Raw genomic sequence first — 16,677 nt, forward strand, 5'->3', positions numbered from 1 at the left:
CAGAGGTTTAATGGAAGATAGTGTCCATTTGCAAAGACTTGACATAGATGTTTCAAATAAAGCCGACAAAAATCATACACATAACATCTCTGACGTAAATGAACTTCAAGAAAAGTTAGATGACAAACCTGACAAAGAAACTGTAGATATGTTGGCACAAACGGTTTCAAGTCATACCAGAGGTTTAATGGAAGATGGACAACAGTTGAAAGAGCTTGAGAAAGGTGTTACAGAGTTAAGGAATACAAAAGCAGACTCGAAATGGATATCTGGATATGTAGATGCAACAAAAGAATATATTTTCGCATGGACAGAAGGAACATACCCACAAAAATATCATACACATAACATTTCTGACGTAAATGAACTTCAAGAAAAGTTATATGACATTATGCATCTAAGACAGGAACTCAATGTGCTTAAACAAAATTTGCCGAATCTTATTTACCCGGTTGGCTCATTATATGTTTCAATGAACTCTACCAGACCAGAAGTAGTACTTGGTTTTGGAACTTGGACTCAAATAGTCGACAGGTTTTTGTATTGTGCAAACTCTTCAAAGGAAACAGGTGGAAGTAAAACGATTTCGGGTGAAAATCTACCTGCACATAGTCACTACATAGATTTAAGTACATCTCAAGCAGGTTGGCATAAGCATAGATATTGGGATTGGTCAGGAATGATAAAAGGTAAAGGATATGATGTTAAAGACAACGTTAAGTTTGCTATAGATTGTTACTGGAGTAACACTGAGGCAGGAGGAAACCATACACATCGCGTTACAGGATATACGCAAACAACGGGACAAAGTAAAGAATACATGCCACCTTACATGACAGTTTACGCATGGTATAGAAATGCTTAGTCGTCATTTTCAACTTCTTTAGCATATTCGTCAGGAGTTGTCTTATATTTGTTAGGAACTGTCTTTGAAAGTATACCACCTTGAACTTTGACAAGTTTGAAACGAGGTCTGGCAATAGTAGTTTTATCTTCTGCTTGCAGTGTGTACATTTTGCCATGTTTGCCTAAAACTTCATAATATTCTCTTGTATACTTTCTTCTATTTTTACGAACACGAATGTGAGTACCTGTCGAGTTCCCATTGTTGTCATAGTCAATAGTATTTTCATATGGGTCGCGTTTAGGTATTTCTATTTTTACTTTGTCACCTTTCTGAAGTTTGAAGCCCGGCATTCTTTCTTGTTTGTCTCTTTTGACTAAATTATTAAATATATAGTCTTTCTCTAAGTCAGGGTTGTTTTTCATTTCTTCGGGGGAGTGGTTTCCCAAACCTTTTTGTTTACGGTTATTGTAAATATTTAAAACTTGTCTCATCTTTGCCATGGAGAAGTGTCTATACTTGTCGTCATATGACATTTCATTTGCTTCACCACCTTGTGGTTGGTTTAAGTCTCTTAACATTTTTATACAACCGTCAATGACACCAAGAGCAGAATGGTTTTGGTCGACAATGAAATATTGGTTTACATTTTTTGAACGCAGATAGTTTTTTACATCATCTGATTTGAAAGAACTTTCACAGTCAGATGTCAGTTTTGTTGGATGGTATTTGTCAACGAATATTGTCAAAGCAGTTTTCACATCTAAAATATTTTTGGACCATAATGGTATGGCTTCACAGTATCTTGTGTTTTGACCAACAAATATTAACCAGTATGGAGGTCCATCTTCTCTATACCTCGGAATGTTTTCCAAGATATCCATAAACCAAGCATTTGGTGTTGAACTAAAGATTTTTACCATGAGTGCTTTCTTTGTCGCTTTAGAAACATAGGGGTCCTTGTTTGGATTCGTCATTTTTTATCCTATAAGAAATGGGTTTATTTGGCGCATTAGCAGGAGTTGCATCCAGATTTTTGCCCGCAGTGGGAACAATAGCTAGAGGTGCATTTGGAATTGGAAGGAAGATTTTGAGTACATTAGGTATACTTAAAGAGAAAGCACAACCTATTATACAAACTGTACAGAAAGGTTGGGATGTAGCACGAGATGCAACAAATCTTATTCCAAATCCTGAAACAAGAGGAAAAGTTCAAGGATGGATGGACAATGTAGGAAGACAAGCAGGAAACTATTATAACAAAGCAAATGACTACTATAACCAAGCAGGACACTATATGGACCAAGGTGAAAGATTCTTTAACAGAGGATATAACCATGCACAACAATGGGTAAACAATAACCAACCGCAACCACCTCAAACGTGGGGAATGTAAAATTTTTTACTGAGATGAAATGAACAATACAGCATTGAGACAAATGGGTTCAAGATGGATTTGTCGACTTCCAGCAGTTACACCACGTGTTTGTCAAGTTCTTCCTATACCTCAGGAAGTTTTAGACCGACTTAAAAACCTAAACAACCAGTTGAAAACAAACCAAACTAAAATTTTTTACTGAGATGAAATGACCGAAGAAGTTGAAACGGTAGATTTGACACCACAAACAAAAAGTTCAGAACCATTGTCAAAACCTGTCAAAGAACTTACAGATGAAGAGAAAAATTCAATAATAGAAAGTGCCAGGTCTGGAAATACAAACCCTAACTATAAAGTCACTTTTCATAAAAATGGAACGGCTAGTATCTCAAAAAAGAAACAGACTCTCACAAATAAAATATTGAAGTCTGAAGGAGCTTTCGAGACAACAGATGGAAAAGTTTACTTCACTGACCAACAGTTCATTATAGAACATCTCATTGACTTAGAGTCGAAATATTCTAAACTTTACAACAAACACAAAAAGTTGAAAGGAAAACAAAAACAAATGGCATATGATATTTATGAAGATGTTTGACGACACAACTGTTCCTGCAGGTGAGGTAAAGTCAGAGGAACCGAAAAGTGACGAAAAACCGATAGAAGAAGAGAAACCAAAAACTGAAGATAAACCAAAACCAAAGTTTAGTTTCCAAACTAAACCAAGTCAACCTTCATTAGCTGGTATGGGTTGGCGTCAAAGACTTATGGCAGCAGGCGGTTATGTAAAGTAAAGAAAAAAAATATTTTTTTATTTTTATAAAAATGCCCCCATATAGAATGGATAGAAAGTCTGCTAGAATAAAAGCAGAGTTGCAAAGATATGGTTGGAGAGTTTCGAAGAATTTTAAATATAGGAAGGGAAGACCCATAAAAGTCTATGACAAATTGTCTGGTCTTCGCTACGAAATGGATTTGGAAACAGCACGTGCCAATTATCCAAACAGACTAGAGAGGTTAGAAGAAGAACGTCTTATGGACATGCCTTTCGATGTTAGTGAACCTCAAGTTGAAGGACACGACGGCTTTGCCAGATTCTACTGGAAACATGACGAACAATTGCATCCTTTGAGAAGGAAAAAAGGTAGTGCAGAGGATGGTCATGCTCCCATGGAAAGAACAAGATATGCATATGAAAAGTATCGTGAAGTTAGAAGTCAAATTACATCTGGTCGAACCTTTACAGTAAACTTTGACGAAGGAAAGAACAAAGAAGGCTTCATGGGTGTACTTGCTGCCATACAAGACGGAAATAAGAAAGGACACAATCTCAGATTGACCATAACAGATTTGGATGGTCACATTTACTATGCACATGGCAATGAACAAACAGCCGCAAAACTTCTTGACGCTTTCAAGACTACAAAGAGAGAACAAATGGTTGACTCCGACTCAGACATTTTGAATGCAATTGAAGGAATTGCAAGTGTCAAGTTCGAATGGTACCAACCTAACCCTCAAGCAGTCAGACAACATGCTGGATACTTCCCGTTCATAAATAAGTCTGACATTGACTTGACAAGGTATGGAATTTACAATTCAATTGAAACAATTGTCAATGAACCTTGTATTCTTACATGTCTCAGGAACTCTGGTCTTGTTACAGATGAGAAGATGAAGTATCTTGAGTCATGTGTGAAGACAAGGTACATTCTCAGAGGTCAATTGGCAAAAATTGCACGTTGGCAAATGTCAATATCCGAGTCAACATACCTACAGCTAAAGGTTCTTCACATGACGACTATGTTGTTGAGTTCAATTTACCATGGTTGAAGATTGTAATTGTCCACAACCACTTCATGTTGAACGAAAGTCTTACAAACCCATTGTTCGGAAAAGGCAAGTGCAACATTGTCAGAGCTGTAAACATTCTTTTCGAGAAAGGTTTGTTGGAACCAATTCCAGATGACAAGCTGACAGAAACTTTTGTACCAAAAGACGAAACAAACTTTTCATTGTTAGCAAGACCAAAAGTTGTTCCAGACAAAATTCTAGTACAAAAGAAGTACACAGTTCCACAAGGGGTTGGTATGTTCGGATACCAACCTGAACCAGAAGAACTTCCAATGAGGTTGCAAGAACTTCAAGATGCTATATAAATAAACTTCCATTGAGACATCCAATTGACGTCAAATTGTATTGGAGAGCATCTGAGTTAGGTCAGAAGGTTTTATATGAAACAGGTTGCTTCGACGATGTTTATGAGATAACAGGAGAAGTTTCTCAGAAGATAAGAGACTCACTTGAATTTCCACAAACTGGACCAATTGGTTGCGACAAGTTCGACTCAAACGAAAAGATATACTATGTCGACCTTAACGCTGCATACATGAGGTTTGTCCAATATATTCCGACTGGAATTCCAAACGAAGATGGTGAGTTCCCGGAAGGAACTATACAGTTGGAAAAGTCATACAACAACTGTATGATATTAGGAAAGCTTCAAACCCCAAACTTGCAATGACACTCAAATTGCTTATGAATTCGACATGGGGATATTCCATTAAGAAACCTCAAGAGATGAAGAGTAAACATTATGAGAAGGTCGACAACTTTGTTGAAAGGTTTCTCCTTTTGTTTTGAAGTACGAATTCACTCAAGGTCAAAGTGGCTTAGTAACCACATTAAAACCTATTGTCGAACATTGGTCTTACCCTCAGTTCGCAAAGGCAGTACTTGACAACTACAACAAATTCTTCTCCGAAGTCAAATCGAAAGTCAAGGTTTACTATGAGAACATTGACGCACTCATGACGAACGAAGAAGGCTATAACAAACTCATTGAAATGGGTATGGTCGGTGAAAAGATGGGTCGATTCAAATTGGACAAAATTTTCACCGAAGTTCATGTCCTCTCCAAGCGTAAGTATTGGGCATACTTGAAGACGGCACAGAAATAAAACATTGCATGAAATAAAAAATTTTTATATTCCTTCCTAGCTAATTTCCGTTTAATTTCATGGTCGCCCTCGGAGTCTTTGAATCGGACAGGTCGAGTTACACCATTCTTGGTCTCAAACTCATATATAACCTGTTTGTCTGTATTTTCGTCGACTATGGCACGAGACACGAACATTGACCAAACGGACAAAAAGTGTCATTTCGGATGGTCAAGCAGCCAATCGCATTCGAGCACTTCGAAGAAGCCTTACGTTCCAAGGGAGAGGGTGTCTGGTGCAAGGCAGAGGTCATGAAACTCTACGAGCAGTACATCCTCAATGCCTGGGAGGACAAATCGTCCTTGGATTGGCAATTCTACCAACTTCTCTGGGACGACCTCCTACGCAACTGGGATAACGAAAGAGTCCAATTCAAAAGTCGGGAACTAATTTTGCAAATTGCCCTTAATTTAACATACTTATCCAAATAAACACCTAAATTTACTTGGGGTTTCCCCCTAAAATAAAATTTTTTTACTCTTAGAACCACTCGAGGTTCTCCTTACGGTTGTTGAGCTTGTCACCGTCAATGTGTCTGACCTTCGTCTTCTTGTCTGGATTTGGAACCCATTGAATTGCGACAAGCTTGCCCATGGAAATTGAACCGCGATTCCGAAGGTTAAGGTTCAAGTGTCCCAAGTTGTTGAGGACTGGGGTAAGAACCTTGCCGGTCTCCCTGTTGCGGATTTTGTATGGGTAGGGTTGGGAAATTTCGTAAGTGTCATCGGCAACAAGGGTTGCCCAAACTTCTTCTTCTTCCTCTTCTTCCTCGACAACTCCTTCTTCAATTTGGTACTCACGAAGTACGGTGTTGCATGTTCTGTCCTTTCCGAGTGCCTTCCAGATGGCGTCTATCTCTTCGAAGAAACGGTAGATGAGTCGGGCAAGGTTTTGGTTCTCTATGTTGTATTGGCGCAAGATTTCCGCGAAATCGTTCAGGCATTTCTTATTGGAAGCTTGGTTCGTGAGGACATCGACTTTGAGATTGGTTATCTCTTCCATAAGACTACTTTGGAGAGTCTGAATGGTGTTTGACAGATGAGCGTTCAATTGGGCAATTTGAATTTGAACTGGGCGCTTGTCTGTCAACCTTGAAAGGACATCTGCCATTGAGTTTGGCTTCGGTGCTTGTTCGGACATCGAAAAAATGAAGTGGTTTGAGAATGGCGGTTTTACTTCAAAAAGCTTGTTATGACAGTTATGTCATACAACAAGTTTAAAATAATATCTTGTTCTTCTTCTGAACGTTTGTTGTCTCTTCCGATAAAAGTTTGGAACATGAGAACCAAAAAACGTTTTTTGAGATTGTGGAAGAGTTCAGGCAAACGTTCATATTCCGGATATGTTGGGAGCAGTTCGAAACATCTGAGCTGACTTTCGGACAAAATTGGGACAATGTCAACAAATTCATCTTTGGTCGGACTGCTTGAAGGTAAGTCCCTTACATGTAAGTAGCTCTGGTAAAGTCTTCTCATTTCTGCTAACTTTTGGAGTATAGCTTCGTAGTTTAGAAGTTTTAATTTTAATTGTCTTATTCCACTCTTGACATCTAAACGGTAACTATCCATGAGGTCAAGAGTAGCTTTGTAGCTTTAAGTGGAGCTATCTGTTCCTTGACTTGTGCAATTTTGGTTGCAATTGTGGTTTGAGCTCCTTCAAGTTCGCCGTCTATGTCGTTCTCAACGTCTTCAATTATGGCTTGAAACTCTTCATCGGTCCATTGAGATTGGTGTGGGACGAATTTAACTTGCTTCATTCAAAAAATGAAAAAAAATGTTTTTACTCTAAACGTTAAGGTTTACTGAACTGGTTGGATGTCGCCTTCACAGGTTATGTAGAACGGCTGACCCGAGAAGTGAAGGAGACCCTTGAGAATTTGGCTCATTCTTGGGAAAGGGTTCTCCTTGTTTGGAAGTAGTATCCAAGGACGCTTGGCAAAGAACTTGAGAAGAGCTTCTTTCTTTGCTTGCTTTATGCCATCGTAGGCTGTCCCGTCTGGTATTTGAATTGGAATTCCAGTCGAAGTCTCGAGATTCAAGGCAGCCCTTCCCGTTATCCAACCGTTAACAAGCTTGCCTTTTACATTCTGCCTGAGGAAGTCTTTAACAAGCTCGTTAATTTCAATTAGGTAAATTGCCTCGTCGGTAGGTTCGACCTCGACCATTGCTACTGTCAGAAAAAGTACTGCTACTGTCAGAAAAAGTACTGCTACTGTCAGAAAAAGTACTGCTACTGTCAGTAGAAGTACTTCTACTGTCAGTAAAAGTACTTCTACCGTCAGTAAAAAGGAAAATTTGAGAGGGTTTTCGACGATAAAGTACTTCTACTGTCAGTAAAAGTACTTCTACTGTCAGTAAAAGTACTTCTACTGTCAGAAAAAGTACTTCTACTGTCAGTAGAAGTACTGCTAGTAGCAGAGATTTTTATCGTTGTGGTCCGACGGTTAAGCCACAAACGAATGTCCGACGTCCCACCAACCCAGTCCATTCCCAAACCAGAAGAACCGAAAGCTGCAGAACCACAACAGTCTCCTCAGCAACCTCAGTTCCAGCAAGTACCTCCGAATTACTACCAATTTCCACCTCAAGGTTACTACCTACCACAAGGCTTCCCGAACTACCCTCCTCAGCCTATGCCTTACTTCCCCAACCCTTGGATGTTCCAGCAAGCTCCACCCCAGCAATTCCAATCTCAATCCAAATCGAAGAGAGACCAAGACTTCGAAGAAGGCCTGAACCGCTTACGCAAAGAGTATGCTACAGCTCCAATGGAAGACGACAGGCTTTCAGTCTCTTCCCTAAGGTCGACCAATTCGACTCGTACCACAGATTCGGTTCGTGACCGTGAAGACTACCTCAAGCAGTCTGAGAGACTCTTCATCCTACAATCATTTACAGTTGGAGCTCTCAAGAACATGCGCAATTACGAAGGTCAGACACCAGCTGGAGACCGCAAAACAGACGTACTCGCAAGAGCCGTCCAACTGGTCAAGACAAAGACCGAGATAGTCGACTTCATTCTTGCAGCTTGCCCATACAAGTAAAAAAATAAACAATTACGAGTTAAACTTTTTATTCTTTCTTTTCTGAGTTGTTTAGAGCTGGTTTCTCTTGTAGGAACCTTTCGTACTCTTCCATGGTCATGTAATTGCGAATTTGGTACGCAATTCCAGGTTCGTTTTTTTGAACCTTACGTATGTAACGCTTCCATCCTCCTCAGGGAAGTAAGCTGCTAACATCTGACCAAGTTTTCTCGGTGACTCGGAGCTCATAAAAATGTCACTTTTTAAACGTTAAGTTTTTAGTCTTATTTTACCCTTTGTTTACCCTTTGTTTGTCAAGGTAGTATTGGAGTGCAATTTCTCCAAATTCTCTGTGTCGGAGTTCTTCAGCATTTTCCAAGGTGTTCCTGGAGAACTCAAAGAAGTTGTCAAGAACATACTGCCATGCTGCTCTTCTGAGTTCGTCGGTATTTTGGAAGTGTTGCACCTTCGAGTCTTCGGACATGAAAAAAATGACACTTTTTCTATTAAACCGTTTTGGCATTTCTCATGAGTGAGTATAGTTCTGCCGAACCATTGGAAGAGAAGAAGTACCCTTGCTGGCAAAAGACAAAAATAGTTGCCTTAGTTGTCATTGCAATTGTACTCGTAATTGAATTCATTGTACTTCTCTTCACGTACATAAAACTCAGCAATGGTATTTGCTTTAAGAAGCTACCATCTTACTAAGACTAAACACTTAGATTTTTCAAGCTTGACTTTTTACAATTTGAATTTTGTTGCTGAATTCAGTAAAAATAATGTTTAGGTGAAGAGGTGAGATCTCACCTGTTTTCTCACCTGTTTTCTCACCTCATGAATTTTCATGAATTTTCCCGAAATAAAAAAATAAAGTTAGTTTTATTTTATTTATTCTTCATTTTTTTGTATAAAAGATATGATTTCAGGGATTTTTTTGACGAAGTGTTAATGTTCACTTCGTCAAAAAATAACAGTTATCTAATGAAAAAGTGTCATTTTTTTGTATTTTTTTGTATGTAAAGATATGATTTCAGGGATTTTTTTGACGAAGTGTTAATGTTCACTTCGTCAAAAAATAACAGTTATCTAATGAAAAAGTGTCATTTTTTTCATTTTTTTCATTTGACGAGAATGTTTAGGATTTCAAATATACATCGTACAATTCATGTAAAACGCTTGTGAAAAAAAACAGGTGAGAAAACGGGTGAAAAAACGGGTGAGATCTCACCTCTTCACCTAAACATTATTTTTATTGAATTCAGCAACAAAAATCATGAATTTCCTCATATGCTTGCTTCCCTCGGAAAACCGAGGGAAGAGATTCCGTATGAAAATCGTGAAGAACAGCGAGTAGGTAAAAAACTCCAGTCGCCAAAACTCTATGAAAACAGTGAAGAACAGCGAGACAGACTTTTTTCGGGGTCGCCAAAACTCTTTATTTTTCAAGCTTGACTTTTTACAATTTGAACTTTGTTTGCGTAGATATGAATTCTGAAAGAAGTATGAGGGTCTTGTATGACTTTATACTTCTCCCAGAGTTCATATCTGTCAAACTTACCTGCCATGGACTCTTTCATAAGTTCCATGAAATCGTCTTCGGACAATCCGGGGAAAAGTATTATGTCAGTAAGTATTCTTTTAACATCCTTACTTAAACTCTTTGCTGTCTGTACACATATTACGACTGAAATGTTAAAGTGTCTGAGCTTCTTAAGAATTCGACACATATCTTGTTCTCTGTTCTTTAACAAAGGATGAGAAGCAAAGTCATCTAAGATAAGAAGACATCTATGAGGGTAAGTCTTCCAATCGTAAGATTGCAATTTCTTCGAAATGTATTCTATCTCTTTCTGTTTGTTTCTGAAGTGTTTCTTCTCTAATATTCTCTGCATTTCCTCATTTGGGTCTTTAAACTTAGAATTTATATACTCATTTATAGCATTATACTTCAAAACTCTTCTTTGGTACTTCTTTATCCAATCTAACAACTCAGTATCCTTTATACATACTAACTTAGACTTCTTTATAATATCTTTGAACGAATTGACGGTTTGGTCAAATTGACCAGAAGTACTACAAATAACAACTAACTCATAGAATGGGTTCTTCTCATCTAGTTCTTGTTGTTGTGCAGCCATTTTAAGATAAGTGAAAGTTACCCGACCCAGGTGGTGCAATTAGACCTGTTATACCATTCTGAGCAAATAAGAACTTGTCATGTATAGGCTTTATCTGAGCATTTTCTAACTTCCTCTTGTTCTTGTTTAAAACATTCTCAAATTTTTTGTCAATGTCAGCAAACTTTTTTCTAACATATTTTTAGAAAAATTAAAATTTTTATCTTTTAGAAAATGTCTAGTGATTTCGCTATCTATATTCGAGACAAGCTTTTCGACAGCAAAACATCTGTCGACCATAAAATCTTACATAGTGTAAACAAGAAAGGTGAATTTGTTCTAAAGTTCTGTTTCTGGGAATATGACAAGAACCATAAAACATTAAGCAGAGCAGTCTTAAAATTTGTCAATGACAGACTTGTTGACAGAGATGACGCGATTGGAAAGATGAAGTCCAACAAAAGTTCTTAGAATGCAAAGAAGACACATGCGCTGTTCTTGAAGATGAAATAGAAAACAGAATAGATGAGCTATTAAAGGACAAAGAACTTTTACATAAATATAGTTGCGCCAAATTTGACATAACTCCACCAGAAAAGAAGAAGAGAAAAGAAAGAAAAGAAAGTAGAAGAAGAGAAGAAAGAACCTGAACCAGTTCCAGAGAAGATGAGATATGACATGTAAAAATAAAATTTTATTTTTAGAACATTTCTGGGTCAATGTCAATGTTCTCTTCCTCTTTAGGGGCAAACACTGGCTTAGACTCTAAAATCTTTTTACCCAATTTACCTTGAACTTCAACTATCTTAGACTCATAATATTCATAGTCGTCTGCTTTCTTTGGTTCATAAGGTATAACAAGTTTGTATGCTTTGCCTTCTTTAAGGTTTGAGAACCTTCTGTCAAAACTTTCTTTGACTGCTAACAAACCTTCTATGTCTAAGTCTTCAAATTTCGCACCATTTTTAGTCACAATAGCAAACTTAACTGGTTCGATGTTCCAAACTTTGCTGAATGAAGACTTTTCAAAATGGTAGAAGTAAACATTCAAATATGTGAATGGGTCTAGTTCTTCTTTAAGTCCTGACATGTACTTGTTTACTGAGATGAATTTTGTCATCTTTTCTATCGGATAAAAAAATATTTTTTTTTAAAATTTACTCAGAAAAAATTTTCTTTGTATATACACCATTCTGAACATCTAAAAGACTTTTGACATTTGCCAAGAATGTTCGTTTAGAAGCTGCCATATAACCATATTCTTGACAATATTGTTTATATTCATCATATAAAGACCTTTCATCTAATGACACAAAGTCAGTTTCATCTATGAACAGTTCATATACACTCTTGTTTGCTTCTAACAATGTTTGTCTCTCTTCGGTATGTGGAATTTGTCTTGGATTGAACTTAGAAATATCTAATGTCATGAAATATGAGAACAAGTGGTTGTAAAAGTCAGATGTCAAAGTTTCTGCTAAGTCGTCAAAATTTCTGTATCTTGCATATGAGCTTCTGACGTTCTGACAACTACATATCTTCTGTCAGAACTTTCTAACTTCATCGGAACAGTATTGTTTGAAACCATAATGAAGTTTGCAACATTTTCACAAACTCTTTGGTCTTTATACTTTCTTTCAACAACTCCAACTTTGTCTGTTATAAGACTCTTCAAAGCATCTGAGTTCAAAACTTTTGTTGTATCTATACTTTGAAGTTCATTGCAAACTATAAGTTTCATATTCTCTATTGAGGAGTTAAACTTGCCACAGATGTTTTCTAAGTTTGTCATATTCGGATTCGAATAACCTTCTAACAGTTTGCACAAGATATCTGTAAAGAATGTGTTCTTACCTGTTCCTTGTTTTCCAATTATAATGAGAGCAGTTTCATTTTTAGCACTTGGATGTTGTAAGATGTTTGCAAACCAACATAAGATATACTCATAAACCTTTTCGTTTCCATTGCATATAATTTCTTTGACATGGTCTAACCAAGCTTCTATAATACTGTGTTTCCATTCTACTTGTTCATATTTATATCCAGTGAAGATAGAATAGAAGTTTGGAGATGGTGTATAGAACTTTATACCTCGAACTGAAAAATCTTCTAACTTTGACAATAAGATATCCCAAGCATCTAACATCTTCATTCCAACTTGTACAACTTTTATTTTCTTAAGTTTCTGTCTACATTCTTGTTCTGAAACTATTGTTGCTCTTGGTTTGTTAAAGACAACATCCCATTCTTTCATGACATAACATTCTGGGGCAGAGTCAACATAAATGACTAAACGTTTCAAATTCTCGACTGCTTTGTTATAGTCTCTAAATGGACACATATTTCTAAATGCTTGGAAGTCATAAAAATCTGAAACATCTATTCTGTACATTTTTATAAAAATAAAAAAAAATATTTTTTTTATTCTTGACTTTGTTGTTCCATTTGTTGCATTTGTTGTTCTTGAGCTATTTGTTGTTGAAGTTGTTCTTGTAATACAATACTTTCACCAGTTGCATCTTCCAATTCGAAACTTTCTGCCGTCATTGACAAATACATAGGACATAAAAGTTTTACAGGAACAAAGTTTGCGTCAACTAATGTCAACGTTATACTTGCCAAAGTGTTTGAGTTCACTAAGGTTGAAAATTCTGCATTCGAATGAACAATAGGCAAACCAGCAGAGAAAGTATTGTTTATACGCATAAGTATCTTTTGGTCATAATAGTTTCTGTCAACATTCGAATAACACTTTGAACCTAAGTTTGAAACAATATATAAGATTGGTGTGCTTAATGTCAATGGAATAGACATTCCTTGTATGACACCTTTTCCTGTTATAGGAAACTGTTGGTAGTAAAAACCAGAAATAAGTTTTGTATTATAGCTCATATCGTTTATAGTAAACTCAGTCGGACATCCAAACATAATGAAACCTGCTCTAGTTGCAGCACATGTTACACTCGTACGTAAAGTATTAAATAAGTCAACAAAACCTGTTGGTGGTATATCTGAGTAAGTATCTTCAAAGGAGTATTTTTTACCATTCACAACAATAAAGTCTTCTGGTGTCAAAAGAGCAAAACAGGCTTTAGTCGTCATTGTGTTTAAGGTTAGTTTACAATATCGTCCTTGAGGACTTTGTAAGTTTGTTGTTATAGAATTATATGACTCAGGGTTTTTAGTCGTAATAGTATAAACCATTATGTCTTCTGCCATTTATATATATTTTAAAAGTTTTTCTGAAAGTGGAGAAGAACTTCATCTAAACTTTCACATGGCGTTTCTTGAAGTTCTCTGTCTAAGAAGTTCAAATATTTTGTAAAGACATAGAACTTTCCTTTGTCTACACGAACAAACAAAACAGGGTCTTTCATATCGTTCAAAAGTGTGTAAAGTCCTTACATGAAATAAAGTCTATATTATTTTTCTTCAAACATCTTTCAAGAAGTTTTGACATTTTTACTTAGCAAATAAACTTTAATGAAATGTTGTGGTCGTCAAATATTTTTATAACGTCTGGGAAACTATATTTTAAGTTTAACGTTTCACCTCCTTTCATAACGTATATCTTGTCAATGGCATTATATGAAACACCACAGCAACTAATGTCGGGTTCTATTTCTTTGATGTTTATATCGTCTGCCTCTGTCAAAAGTTTCAATAGTTCTTTCAAAACTTCATGAGGTGCAATGACATATGAGTTCACTTTTACAGGGTTGTGTTCGACCAAGTTTAACATTATACTTAAAGCTTGACAAATCTTCTCCTGAGTTTTAAGTTTGTCTTTCAGTTGTTGGTAGTCGTTTCGAATATCTGCAACAGAACTTAAGTCTCTGCTAACTTCAGGGTATGTTGGTTCTTTTACAGGAACAATTGTTATACCATCTTCGTCTTTGTATGGTTTCCCCACTTCAACATCTCTGTCTTTGACATTGACAACAACACTTTGACTGTTTGTTTGAGTTGGTGAATTTAACTTCACATCTGCCACCGCCATTAAACCTTTTGAAACACTTACGCTTCTATTTTTCGGAAATGACATTTTACTTAGAATAAAAAGATGGACGTATTCGGATATCTTATTGAATTGAAGCAGAACAAAGTTTATACTCACAAACAATACAAATACATTGACAGAATAGTTCTTTACACAAACAATGGAAAATGTTATAGAATAGCAGTCTTTGCTGAACCTAAATATTTTCATAAAGCAAAGAAAGTTGGTATAACCGAGATGGTGAAAGTTCTTGACGTTGACAAAAATATAACTTCAAAACTGACCGATATTTCTAAAGGTAAGTTTATAATACAATATTATGTCAAAACTGGCGTACTGTCAATATTTGACGGAGAGAAGTCAGTTCAAGAACAACTTACTGACCTGCTGCCAAAATCTGCTCGATGGAAGCTGTCGTTATGCCAATCTGAGGAGCCCCAGCAGGTTTCATCGAACGAATCTTCAAAAGAGCATCTTCCGTGAAAAGTGCTATTGGTTTTGTAAACTTCTTTGCTTTCAATTCATCTGGACCGTCTCTGTCACCAGTATATTGTATTTGAACTGTACCAACAGTTGAAATACCACCCATAAAGTCTTCTGAGTCAGCAAATGGAATGCCAAGCCAAAAGTTTGAACGGTCTCCATTTGTATATTGAGTTTTTTGACCTCCTGTATGAGTCCATACTTTCACATATGGCATAATAGAACTTTGCATTTCAGGGTTAATGGTTGTTGTGAAGTTGTTGTTAAAGTTCATAGCATCTAATGTCAAGTTGTATGACCTCATATCCTCAACTGTAGAATATTCTTCTCTTGGATAATATTTGCCATCTATGTTTATATGATATTTAATACCAGGGTTGTAGAAACAAGAATAGTCATTTATAGTTCGTCTGAACAGTACAAACATAGTATCTGCATGTTTCATTGCAGTTGTTAAAGCAATATCTGTTCTTGCACCTGGGTCAGCACTTTGGTTTCCAACTTCACCTGCAAAGTCTTTGACAGATATTTGGTGTATAGGGAACATAAGTGGAACTGCAATATATTTGGCAGCTAAAGCATTTGAAATATCTGGGTCCAACATATAGACTGCAAGTCTGCTTTCTATTCTCTTGCATTCAAATTTTTCGCATGTGAACTTAACTGGGTCCCAAGCAGTTCCAGCAGCATTGAAATAATAGTTTACTTCAGTGTTGAGGTTTGAGAAACCAAAGTCTAAGTCAACTTTGTCTTTGCAAAAGTCGGCGAATGACGTTTTATTTGTTCCGTTACGTCTGTAATAGTGAATGGTCTTGCGTTGGTGCAATGACTAAGTTATTTTTGCTTGGAGTAAGTTCAATAGAAATTTTTCCTGCCCAGTTTGGCAAGTATCTTAAAAACCTGAAGATGAGGAAAGATGACAAAGGAACTCTAAGTTTCAGTTTTACTTTAGTGGCAGCAGTTCCATCTGAACCAGAAAGGTTAACATAAACTCCTGGAACGTTAGGGTCAAGTCTTCTTATTTTCTCAATAGTTGCATACTGGTCTGTTTGTTCTCTAGCTTGTGGTTGTACTGAGTTTCTCAAAGCGAACCATTCATAGTTTGCCCATGTTACTGTTTGAACTAAGTCAGAGTTAGAATATATCTTATATCCCATGAAAACTTCTGGAGCATATTGGTATCCGACATAGAAAATTCCATTGCAACCTTTCTTGTCAGACAACTTGGCAGAAGGTTTTATTTCAATGTCTTGTTCCACGTATAAGAATGAGTTGTCAATAGAAATAATATGAAACCTGTCGCAAGCAATATCTACTGTTGTTGAAGAACCTTCACCAAACTCACCTACGTTTCCATAAGAAACAGCAGTTGTATATTCGTAAGTTCCAGGAACTATTTCTGACCTTCTAATGGCATTGTCGCATTCGTTATACCATTCGGAAACATTTCCGTTCATGGCATCCAAAACTGTTGGCGTTATATTCTGAGCGGCGTACATTTCATATGGGTAAAAATATAGAATAGTTGGATTTATATGTCATAATAGAACCCACTCGTACCAAGCTTTACTTTCTTCCTGACTGAGTTTTTAACTCTTCTTTTTCCTTCATTGCCACTACTTTCACTAGATGAAGTTACTTCTTCACTACTTTCACTTTGTTTTACTCTTCTCTTCTTCTTTGGTGTCGCTTTTGGTAACTTGCCCTCTGCTTCAAGTTGTTGCATCTTTGCCTCATGTTCACCTAGTATGTTGTTAATTTCCCATGTCCTTTTTGCCTTTGGGCTCTGGTCGCCCATCTCAGGTAACCTATATCCTAGAAAGATTTCGTCATA

The 16,677-nt window shown here is 36.7% G+C and overlaps 10 protein-coding genes and 4 pseudogenes across 14 annotated transcripts, besides 1 other annotated feature; 6 read left to right on the forward strand and 8 right to left on the reverse strand.

Annotated features, from left to right (window-relative positions):
* Positions 1-16,677: part of a mobile genetic element that runs on past both edges of the window.
* TVAGG3_0356270 (phage tail repeat-like family) lies at positions 188-865 on the forward strand (the record flags this gene model as incomplete). Its single annotated transcript, XM_051231300.1, has 1 exon — positions 188-865. One exon carries the CDS (start codon positions 188-190, stop codon positions 863-865), a length of 678 nt encoding a protein of 225 aa, XP_051101030.1.
* Positions 979-1,728, reverse strand: TVAGG3_0356280 (uncharacterized protein; the record flags this gene model as incomplete). The annotated part of the gene is made up of 1 exon (XM_051231301.1): positions 979-1,728. A coding segment is annotated over one exon (750 nt), but the record flags the coding sequence as incomplete, so codon positions are not given.
* Positions 2,431-3,016, forward strand: TVAGG3_0356290 (annotated as a pseudogene). The gene has a single exon. A coding segment is annotated over exon 1 (586 nt).
* Positions 3,048-4,020, forward strand: TVAGG3_0356300 (uncharacterized protein; the record flags this gene model as incomplete). Its single annotated transcript, XM_051231302.1, has 1 exon — positions 3,048-4,020. A coding segment is annotated over one exon (973 nt), but the record flags the coding sequence as incomplete, so codon positions are not given.
* Positions 4,803-5,199, forward strand: TVAGG3_0356310 (annotated as a pseudogene). Its single transcript has one exon. A coding segment is annotated over exon 1 (397 nt).
* TVAGG3_0356320 (uncharacterized protein) lies at positions 5,389-5,652 on the forward strand (the record flags this gene model as incomplete). Its single annotated transcript, XM_051231303.1, has 1 exon — positions 5,389-5,652. The coding sequence occupies one exon, from the start codon at positions 5,389-5,391 to the stop codon at positions 5,650-5,652; it is 264 nt and encodes an 87-aa protein (XP_051101033.1).
* On the reverse strand, positions 5,702-6,977 carry TVAGG3_0356330 (annotated as a pseudogene). The gene has a single exon. A coding segment is annotated over exon 1 (1,276 nt).
* On the forward strand, positions 7,680-8,264 carry TVAGG3_0356340 (uncharacterized protein; the record flags this gene model as incomplete). The annotated part of the gene is made up of 1 exon (XM_051231304.1): positions 7,680-8,264. One exon carries the CDS (start codon positions 7,680-7,682, stop codon positions 8,262-8,264), a length of 585 nt encoding a protein of 194 aa, XP_051101034.1.
* TVAGG3_0356350 (protein of unknown function, DUF4106 family) lies at positions 9,686-10,135 on the reverse strand (the record flags this gene model as incomplete). Its single annotated transcript, XM_051231305.1, has 1 exon — positions 9,686-10,135. The coding sequence occupies one exon, from the start codon at positions 10,133-10,135 to the stop codon at positions 9,686-9,688; it is 450 nt and encodes a 149-aa protein (XP_051101035.1).
* On the reverse strand, positions 11,061-11,480 carry TVAGG3_0356360 (protein of unknown function, DUF4108 family; the record flags this gene model as incomplete). The annotated part of the gene is made up of 1 exon (XM_051231306.1): positions 11,061-11,480. One exon carries the CDS (start codon positions 11,478-11,480, stop codon positions 11,061-11,063), a length of 420 nt encoding a protein of 139 aa, XP_051101036.1.
* On the reverse strand, positions 11,518-11,867 carry TVAGG3_0356370 (annotated as a pseudogene). Its single transcript has one exon. A coding segment is annotated over exon 1 (350 nt).
* On the reverse strand, positions 11,891-12,752 carry TVAGG3_0356380 (uncharacterized protein; the record flags this gene model as incomplete). The annotated part of the gene is made up of 1 exon (XM_051231307.1): positions 11,891-12,752. A coding segment is annotated over one exon (862 nt), but the record flags the coding sequence as incomplete, so codon positions are not given.
* Positions 12,782-13,174, reverse strand: TVAGG3_0356390 (uncharacterized protein; the record flags this gene model as incomplete). Its single annotated transcript, XM_051231308.1, has 1 exon — positions 12,782-13,174. One exon carries the CDS (start codon positions 13,172-13,174, stop codon positions 12,782-12,784), a length of 393 nt encoding a protein of 130 aa, XP_051101038.1.
* TVAGG3_0356400 (protein of unknown function, DUF4106 family) lies at positions 14,737-15,327 on the reverse strand (the record flags this gene model as incomplete). The annotated part of the gene is made up of 1 exon (XM_051231309.1): positions 14,737-15,327. A coding segment is annotated over one exon (591 nt), but the record flags the coding sequence as incomplete, so codon positions are not given.

This window comes from Trichomonas vaginalis, chromosome V (assembly GCF_026262505.1).
Source record: "Trichomonas vaginalis G3 chromosome V, whole genome shotgun sequence".
Taxonomy (NCBI): Eukaryota; Parabasalia; order Trichomonadida; family Trichomonadidae; genus Trichomonas; species Trichomonas vaginalis.